Here is a 10,000-nt window from a genome sequence, read left to right as displayed (position 1 = left end):
GTCTCTCAGCTCATAATGAATGCTTCGTTCACAGTAATGAGCGTATAACGCATGTCTGACAGGCAAGTGTGCAACAGCAGAGAAACATTCCAGTTATGTCTTATAAGGTTTCGAATGTATACCATAATGCTGCTTATATTAAAGTATAATTCCTGACTTCTCTCACTCAGATGAACAGATACATGTCTGTTCTGTTCTGTCAAATCAACCAAATATCAGAAACTTGCTTCATTTTTTGTTTTCCCTAAAGAATGAAAAACATAAATAGTGATTAAAGCTAAAATATGAAATGTCATGAATGTATATTTACTGAGTAACCCAGTATTTTTAGAGAAGAGTCAGAATGAGAGTTTTAGAGAGAAACGAGATACATTTCTAGTTTCAGCATTATTTTTTCTTCACACATTTCTCATTAAAAGAACAACAGCTGTTAACAGAATGACCAACATTTGTTTTCTGACCTTTGAAAATATGTTCAGCTTAGCAATTTACTCCATATCTGCTCTACTCTTTGAGTTCCAAGCTTCAGGAAACATCACAAGTGCTTTTCCACATTTCTGAACTGTCCCCATCAGAATATAATGCAAATGCCAGAGTCAACAGATTTTATTAATAGAGCTACCAATCTCTGTGTAAAAATAACATGATGCTGCCGTCTTTCTGAAGTCATTTTACCCTCCTGTACTTTGGCTCTGAATCTGACCCTCCTCCACAAAACTGTGGATTATCTGTGACATTTAGTATTTTGGCCGCCTAGAAAAAAAACACACATTTGCAGCAAACTACTAACATCTAATCTGTTTATCTCCATTGTTTGTGATTGTAGCAGTTCACATCTGTACTGAAGCCAGGTTCTGTGAACACACACCTGAGAGACTGACACATCAGAGTCTTGTGCTGTCTGAGTGTTTCTTGCTCTAGCTTTCCTCAGAACACAGTGTGTTTTCTACAGTGTCTCTTCATCTCACTCGGATGACAATAGCTTCATGTTCAGGAGTTTCACACCGCCTTCTGAATTAAATGAGAGAGAAATCCTCTTCTAACAGCAGATCTATTCAAAATCTATGATGGAATATATCTGTGTCCCTGCAGCACAGAAGCAGTCATCAGCAGCACAGGTATATTTGTAGCAATAGACAACAATACATTGTATGGGTCACAATTATACATTTCTCTTTTATGACAAAAATCATTAGAATATTAAGATCATGTTCCATGAAGATATTTTGTAAATCTACTACCATAAATATATCAAAACTTAATTTTTGATTAGTAATATGCATTGCTAAGAACTTCATTTGAGCAAATTTAAAGATGATTTTCTCAATATTTAGATTTTTTTGCACCCTCAGATTCCAGATTTTCAAATAGTTGTATCTTAGACGCCTGTGATCCTCCTAACAAAACCATACATCAATGGAGAGATTATTTATTCAGCTTCAGATGATGCATGAATCTCAATTTTTCAAAAGAATTTACCCTTATGACTGGTTTTGTGCTCCAGGGTCACAGATAGCGTAGAAGCGAAACGAGAGTGAAGGTAACTGTTTGTGTGTCTGGTCAGCAGAGTAACTGTGGTGTGCGAGCGTGGGCTGTGAAGGATGACGAGGAGGGTCATCTCATCTATCGGACAGGAGACGTGCTGCAGGACAGATGTGTGTACTACAGACTCTACATTCACTGTCGCTCTATGTACTGTGTGTTTGTGTGACGCTCGTGCTTCCTGTGCAGATGAGATCGTGGGGACGCTCGGGGAGGGAACCTTTGGGAAGGTGGTGGAGTGTGTCGACCATCACAGGTGAGTCTCACACACACACACACACACACACACACACACACACACACCTGGCTGTTCTCTCATGTGTGTGTGTGTGTGTGTGTGTGTGTGTTAAAGGGGAGGCTGTCACATCGCTCTGAAGATCATCAAGAACGTGGAAAAATACAAAGAAGCAGCTCGCCTGGAGATCAACGTCTTGGAGAAAATCAACCAGAAAGATCCAGAAAACAAGAAGTGAGTGTCATTATAACTGTGTGTGGGACGTGATCAAACCCCGTGTGCTTCAGACAGAGCATCTCTGGGCTGCACTTTTGCACACACTGACAAAAGATTTAGTTGTCATGCTTGTTTCTTGACTTTAATGATTGAGTTTTATGCGCATGCTACATTTTGGGTGAAGTCTTTATTGTTATGGGTTTTTCAGCTTCTTCCCAGAAGACGACAACAAATTGTGGAAAAACAACACATTAAATTGCTTTCTTTTCACATTTCTGATATGAACGTGTGCTGTCAGACTCCACACATCTATTAGTGTCTGATTATAACTTCTGTATTATCTGTATGAGCAGCAGTAATGAGTCGCGTCTCTCTCAGTCTGTGTGTGCAGATGCTGGACTGGTTCGACTATCACGGTCACATGTGCATCAGTTTTGAGCTGCTAGCTCTCAGTACCTTTGACTTCATGAAGGAGAACCATTATCTGCCCTACTCCATCAGTCAGGTGCGACACATGGCCTACCAGATCTGCCTCGCCGTCAAGTGTGAGTTCACACACACACACACACACACACACACACACACACACTCACACGGGTTCATATGTGACCCTGGACCTCAAAACCAGTCATAAGGGTCAATTATACAACATCTGAAAGCTGAATAAATATGGTAGGAAATGTACAAAATATCTTCATGAACATGATCTTTACTTAATATCCTAATGATTTTTGACATAAAAGAGAAATGTATAATTGTGACTCATACAATGTATTGTTGTCTATTGCTACAAATATACCTGTGCTGCTTATGACTGCTTCTGTGCTGCAGGGACACAGATGTGAATCAAAGCTCATGCGGAGCCATTTGTGATTATGGTCTGTTTCTCTGACAGTTCTCCATGACAACAGGCTGACACACACAGACCTCAAGCCAGAGAACATCCTGTTTGTGAACTCGGAATATACGGTCACCTACAACACAGAGAAGGTGAGACATGCACTGATTTTATCATTTAAAATGAATCCACTCTGATTTCAGATTCTGAAAGTTTTAAGGACATTCGCACGAAGGACAATGGCTATAAATTAGAGCTGTCAAATGATTAATGGCGATAAATCCAAAATAAATATTTATGTTAAATATGTGTGTGTGTACTGGGTATATTTATTATGTATGTATAAATACACACACACACAGTATATATTTTGAAAATATCTACATGTGTATATATTTATAGTCAATATATTTAATATACAAACATGTTTCTGAAATATATACATGCATGTGTGTGTATTTATATATACATAAAAAAATATACACAATAAACACGCATGCATTATGTAAACAAAAACACTAATTTTGGATGCGATTAATCATTTGACAGCTCTACTATAAATGTATGTGTCACAGAGGAATGTCACTGATATCAGAGCATGAATGATGAAACATTGACAGCCAATCAGAATCCATCCTGATTTAAAGAGCTGGAGCAGTTAAAGCGGCAGTGTGTTTAGAATAAACAGAACGTAATCATCCGTTGATGTGGACGCTTGTCTTTATAGTTATTGGTGTTGGTCAGTTAGATAAGTGTGTGTGTGTGTGTGTGTGTGTGTGTGTGTGTCAGAAGCGGGACGAGCGCTGTGTGCTGAACACTGCTGTGAGGCTGGTGGATTTCGGCAGTGCCACGTTTGACCACGAGCATCACAGCACCATCGTTTCCACCCGACACTACAGAGCGCCGGAGGTGATTCTGGGTAAGAGAGCGTGTGTGAGCGTGACCTTCTGACGGCTTTGAGTGTGTGTGTGTGTGTGTGATCCTCTAACTGTGTTCCTGTAGAGCTGGGCTGGAGTCAGCCGTGTGACGTCTGGAGTATCGGCTGTATTCTGTTTGAGTTCTACCGCGGATACACGCTCTTCCAGGTGTGTGTTTGACCTCGACTGAGAGTGTGTGTTCAGTCACATATTTATGAGCATCAGCGGGATCTCCACAACAGCTGTGCTGCCCAGTGTTTCTGTGGAAGCTGTGATACATTTTATTTGTCAGGATTCACAGCATTTATTTGAAATAGAAATATTTTGTAAGATCATAAAATGTCACTTTTGATCAGCTTAATGCATCATTGATGGATCAGGGTTTCTGCAGAGCCTTAAAAAGTCTTATATTCAGACTTATGTTTTAGACACTATATTTCCTGTTTTTGCTCTATTTCGCCAACAAAGAACATTCCAAACACAGTCACAGCACTGTTGTGTCTCTGAGCAACATGACGGTGATTCATTCCTGAATGAGTTTTATGTTTAAAATATCAAAACATTATTTATGTATTTGTAACAGCAGGTTAAAGTATGTAATGTCCCTCCGAGCTGCATTAAACAGTGTGTAAACACAGCTTCTGCAAAGATGAGTTTTGTTGAAACTAGTGTTGTCACGGGACCAAACTTTCAGACTTCGGTACCAATACCAGTGAAGATCCACGGATCAATGTACCAAAAAAAACATGCTAATTAAAAAAATTTGACTATGCTTTAATCCAATCTGTGTCCATATTTAATTTTAAAGGGATTTTGAATTTTAAAGCCAAGAATAACAACTAAGTTAGCTAAAAAAAAGCCCAGATCTGACTGACAAACACAAACAATGTTAATTTGTGCATTCTCTAACACGTATATTTTAGATTCACAATTCATTAAAAAGCCTCTGGTGTGTAAAAATAGTAAATATCATCATGTTTATCATCACCAACCTAATAAAAGTTAAAGGAGCATTAAATAGTTAATAAAGAAACTTAATTCTAATGCTCATTATATCAGCGTTAGCCACGCTTATGCTAACGATTAACTACTCTAATAACAGCGTGCATTTCAATCCGACAATCAAATTAAAATATTTCATAGTATTCATAACAGAAGCGGTGTTTCCCACAGCAGCATATGCAGATCCATTCTCTGCCAGCAGGAGGCGAGAGAGAGAGGTTTCCCCACTTTACAGTGTTTGGTTAGTTTGGTGTGTTTCCTCCTTTGATGTCGCCTCATCTCAGTGCTTTTATGAAGAGAGCGCATCTGCACACCTTTCGGAGAGACTTGGTACCGAAGTGCCGGGTCTTTTGGCAACACTAGTTGAAACTGATTTCTTTTGCCTGGTAACAGCCAAAATGCAAGAATTTGACTCAAAAGATGGTGCACACTTTTAGAAAAAAATGGCTTAAAGGTAAAAATGCCCATTAAACTAACTGTAAAAGATTAATTTGTATCAGTGTGAACTGATCAGCACAGAATATGAAGAATATCAAACACTTCAGGAGTCAGCTGTCCACGGCACTCTTTAAGATATCAGCACAAGAACACACTCAGCAGAATATCGTCTGTCATTATCGATAAGATCCCAGAAAATATTGATATCATTTTTTTGTCAATATCGTAAACCCCTAATTTGTTATTTAACTTATATAATAATGCCTTGATAATAATTGTTTAAATTAATATAATGATGAATACTTTTGACATGTATCTGAACTGTAAATTATGCTTTTTACAGTAATTGTACAGTTTATTATGGTACTGTAGCCCTACCCCGCTCATATGGTATTAACTTCATTAGTGCAGGTCTTTAAAAGCTTTACATCTGAGCTTAAAAATCCTGCAGAAACCCTGTGGATAGAAGTATTAGTTTCTATTAGAGACACACACCCCAAACATTTGAATTGAATTGAAATGCATCACAGTTTCCACAGAAATATTGTGCAGCTCAACTGTTATCATCATTGATAATAATCAACAAATCATCATATTATTATGATTTCTGAAGATCATGTGACCCTGAAGACTGGAGTAATGATGCTGAAAATACAGCTGCGCATCACAGAAATAAATTACACTTTAATATACATTCACATAGAAAACAGATATTTTAAATTCTAATAATATTTCACTGTTTTTACTGTATTTTTGATCAGATAAATGCAGCCTTGGTGAGCAGAAGAGACTTCAGAAACATCTCAATTATTCAGAACCTTTGACCAGTAGTGTATATTAAACCACAATCCATCTCTGTTGATGCTCATAAATATAAACAGAACTGTTCCTGAATCAGATCCATACGTGTTCTTTCGTACGTGTGTGTGTGTGTGTGTGTGTGTGTGGTTTAGACTCATGATAACAGGGAGCATCTGGCCATGATGGAGCGAGTACATGGACCTGTTCCTTCCAGAATGATCCGGAAAACGAGGTCAGGAAACACTCTGAGTGTTCATTGGTGTTGTCAGAGTCAGACACACCAAAACACACAAATACATAACACAGAGAACTACACACACCTTATACCCACTAACACCTTATACCCCCGAAAACCCAAAACATAGAATTTAGACCGGACAATAACATCCTCCCTGGATACTCTCAGTGCCTCGATATAAACGTTCACACCCCTAGGATTTAGAAGTTTATAAATACTCTGTGTGTGTGTGTGTAGCGCTAATAAAGCTGTTTTGGGATCATCACTCTCTCCTTCACTCGCTGTGTCACATGTCCGCTATCTCTCTCTCTGTCCACTATATAGCTCTCTCTCTCTGTGTCTTACCTCTCGGCTCTCCCTCTCTCTCTCTCGCTCACTCTCTCTCCTCTCTCCTCTCGTCTTCTCTCTCTCTCTCTCTCTCTCTCCTCACTTCTTCTAATATCTTCTCCTCTTCTCTCTCAATTCCTCTCTGTATCTCATCTGTTGCATCATGTCTCTCTCTTTCTCTCTCTCTCTCTCTCTCTCTAACGTATTTCTAACTCTGAGCGAGTGAAGTGTGTGTGTTTATTGCATATCTCTCAGTCTAATCTCTCTCTTCTCTCTCTCTCTCCTCTCTCTCGCTCTCTTCTGTGGTGTCTCTGTGCGCTCTGAAACACTACTCTCTCTCTTCTCTCTCTCTCTATCTACTTGTCTCTCTCTCTCTCTCTCTTATCTCTCTCTCGCTACATCTCTCTCTCACTCTCACTCTATCTCTCTTTTAAGGGTTTCCCTCTCTTATCTCTGTCTCTCTCTCTCTCTCTATCTCCTCTCACCGAGGTTGTGATGTGTGAGACAGAGGAGCATCCCTTTCTTGGCCGGTGACCTCTGACCTCTCCGCTAGCGTCTCTGGTTCTGATCCGCCCGTGACATCAGCCGGTGACCTCTGACCTCTCCGCTAGCGTCTCTGGTTCTGATCCGCCAGCGGTGACATCAGGCCGGTGACCTGACCCTACGTTAGGTCTCTGGTTCTGATCACACGAGCATTGTTGGAGACTAGTATTATGGTGTATGTCCTGAAGAAGAAGAGGCTGCTAAAGATTGGCTGAGGGTTGTGCTCGCTGGATTGGTGGGTCTGGAGGCGAGCACAGAGGGAGACATTTTATACCGTAGAATTAGACCGACAATTCCCATCATCCCTGATGGTCAGTCCGTTTGACGGACAGTTCGACGTCTTAAAGGTGTTTTGGGATATACGGATTTCTAGTGTTGCCATGCCCATCTCCGCGATGAACCGTTTTTCCAGTATTTTGTTATCACTTGGCTTGTTTTGTATCGATGAATCTCCTGTTTCTATAGGACAGTCTGTAATAAAAAACGTGCCTCCTCATATGGGGAGCATCTTCGTAAGGTTTCTGTCCATGCGGTGTTTGTCTGCACTGAAACACACTCAGATATTAACATGATTTTAAAATGAGTTCTTTTAAGGGTTTAATTATTAGTTTTTCATCAGTTGGTGAAGTGTTCCTCAGAAAGCACTCTTATGATGAAATAATGAGACTGAAGTTCATTTAGCAGCACAGATGTGAAGCTGTATGTTGTGAGTGAGAAACTCGAGGTGTGTGTCAAGTCACCTTTATTTTTAAAGTGCTTTATACAGTAACAGTCTTTATGACTCTTGCGCTGACCATGCAGCACGTTTGCTGTCAGGGTTTATGTGTGATGCAGAGGATATTGTTCTCAGTCGATGGGCACAAAAAAGTGATATTAGAGGTACTGCCTTAAGTGCATGTATTGTGCGCACCATGCTCTCAGTTTTTTATAGTGATGCATAAGGAAAAGGTTTTTTAAAACTAAGAACCTGAAGCAATAGACCATGCACAAAACTGCATGGAATAGTTTTCTCGAGGCACAAAAAAGTTTCTCGTTGCAAGTATTTTTTATTTTACAGGACTCTGTCTGTTGTCACTTCGAGAAATCAATTAAAATACAATATTTACGATTCAGTGTACGTATAACAAATATTAAAGCGAATAAATGCTCTCGAACCATCTACGCATGTTAAATACAGTCTGAAAACCTACTGAGAGGTTTGGAAATCTGAGTCTGGAAAAGTCTGAATTTTAATGGAAAAGTGGCGTAGAAACCTGAATAGTTGGGTGTTGCTGTGTGTGTGTGTGGCAAATCAGGCAAGTGTCTCCAACTAAGCAGTCAAAGGCTTTGTGTGTGGTTCGGTGTGTGTGGTGGGTGTGTGTTGTGATGTTGTCTCTTCTCATCTGTCTTTCGCTTTGTCGTATGGAGTAATGACCTCTCTCTTTTCTCTCGTCACTGTCTGGTGTTTTCATCTCTCTGTCTCTGTCTCTGTTCCTCTGGCTGTATGCTTCACGTCTGGCACTCTCTCCTCTCAATCTCTCTGCTCTCTCTGTCACTCACACACTCTCTGTCACACACCACACACACACAAACAGTATGTTCTCTCTCTGTTTGAAGCTCTTGTCTGTCTCTCTCGTTCCTCTCTGTTCTGTCTCACTCACACTCACCACCTTCTCATCTCGTCTCTGTCTCTTCTCTATCTCTCTGTCGTCTCACTCTCTCTCTCTGTCTCACACACACCCTACACCAACTCTCATCTCTCTGTCGTCTCCCTCCACACTCACTCTCTCTCTCTCTGTCTGTCTCACTCAAACACCACACAAACACTCTCTCTCTCTCTGTCTGTCTCTCTCTATCTCTCTGTCTCTCCACTCTCAAACTCTCACACACTGTTCCTGACTCTCTCTCTCTCTCTCTCTGTCTCTCTGCCTCTGACACTCATTCTCACTCTCACACACAAACCTCTCGTGGTTCTCTCTTTGTCTTTAATGAATCTGTCCTCACCTGTCAGCTCACGGCCTATCAGGGTCATGATAATGTCTCCCTCCTCCCTCCTGTTTTTCCTTCATTTTTGACCTTCCTCTCATCTCTCTTATTCTTGTTCTCTCTCCTCTATTAAATGTTTTCTCTGTGTGGTCTGATCTGGTGTTGTGTCCTTCTCTCGTCCTCAGAAGAATTGTGAGACACAAGTTGAGTTTGAGGACAGTCTCATGCTCTCTCCTGGCGCTCACGAATCTGCAGGAACTTTGTGCTTCTGGTTGGTCTTCAAGTTATTCATGACTTGGTTAGTTGCTTTGTCGTCAGCAACAGCCAGAAATGTTGCTAGAATGTTATGTATGGTAATGGGACTTTGAATTAGTCATGAGCTGAAGTTCACAATGTCATCATGTGATACTTTTAATCAGGGTGTCCACGACATCAGGAGTGTTTGAAATAATCTGAACCTATTATTGCACCTACGCTTTCAAAAAGAATCGTTCTCTTTATTTTTTTTCGTTTCCTGGCCATGATGACTCTGCATCATTTTCAGGTGTGTGTGTCCTGTGTGTGTTGTCTCTGTGTCTGTCTTGTTGTGTGTGTCATGAGTGTGTGAGGTGACTGGGATGTAAAGATGTGTTTTGTCTGTGTGTCTCTGCTCGTGGATGTGTGTTGGAGTCGTGTGAGTGCACAGAGTGGTGTGATTTTGAGCTTCACCTGTTTAAGTCTTTTGTTGTGAGATTTGTTGGAGCACAATTGAGGAATCTAGAGACCGGACAGCCGTCTGTTGTGTTTCCTGTTGTGCTGTCCGTGATTGGTCAGTCCTCGTGTGGGAGCGACGACAGAGCCTTCAGAGGAGGCGGGACGTTCTTAAGGTGTGTGTGTGGGATGCGGGGTGGTGTGCTAAGGTGTCAAGTGTTGGGTTGTCAGTTCGTCGTTGTGGGTGT

The 10,000-nt window shown here is 40.7% G+C and overlaps 1 protein-coding gene across 1 annotated transcript in view; it reads left to right on the top strand.

Moving 5' to 3' along the window:
- Positions 1–10,000, top strand: part of clk2b (CDC-like kinase 2b) — a 20,455-nt gene that overhangs the window by 5,361 nt on the left and 5,094 nt on the right. Inside the window, exons 5-13 of the mRNA XM_042740306.1 lie at positions 1,565–1,655; positions 1,732–1,798; positions 1,895–2,011; positions 2,372–2,538; positions 2,889–2,983; positions 3,621–3,750; positions 3,834–3,916; positions 5,950–5,964; positions 6,142–6,259. Of these exons, the coding sequence (XP_042596240.1) occupies positions 1,565–1,655; positions 1,732–1,798; positions 1,895–2,011; positions 2,372–2,538; positions 2,889–2,983; positions 3,621–3,750; positions 3,834–3,916; positions 5,950–5,964; positions 6,142–6,259 (883 nt within the window). The remainder of the gene's footprint in view (positions 1–1,564; positions 1,656–1,731; positions 1,799–1,894; positions 2,012–2,371; positions 2,539–2,888; positions 2,984–3,620; positions 3,751–3,833; positions 3,917–5,949; positions 5,965–6,141; positions 6,260–10,000) is intronic.

Source organism: Cyprinus carpio, chromosome B16, assembly GCF_018340385.1.
Source record: "Cyprinus carpio isolate SPL01 chromosome B16, ASM1834038v1, whole genome shotgun sequence".
Classification (NCBI taxonomy): Eukaryota; Metazoa; Chordata; class Actinopteri; order Cypriniformes; family Cyprinidae; genus Cyprinus; species Cyprinus carpio.
This window is presented reverse-complemented; position numbering and strand designations above follow the sequence as displayed.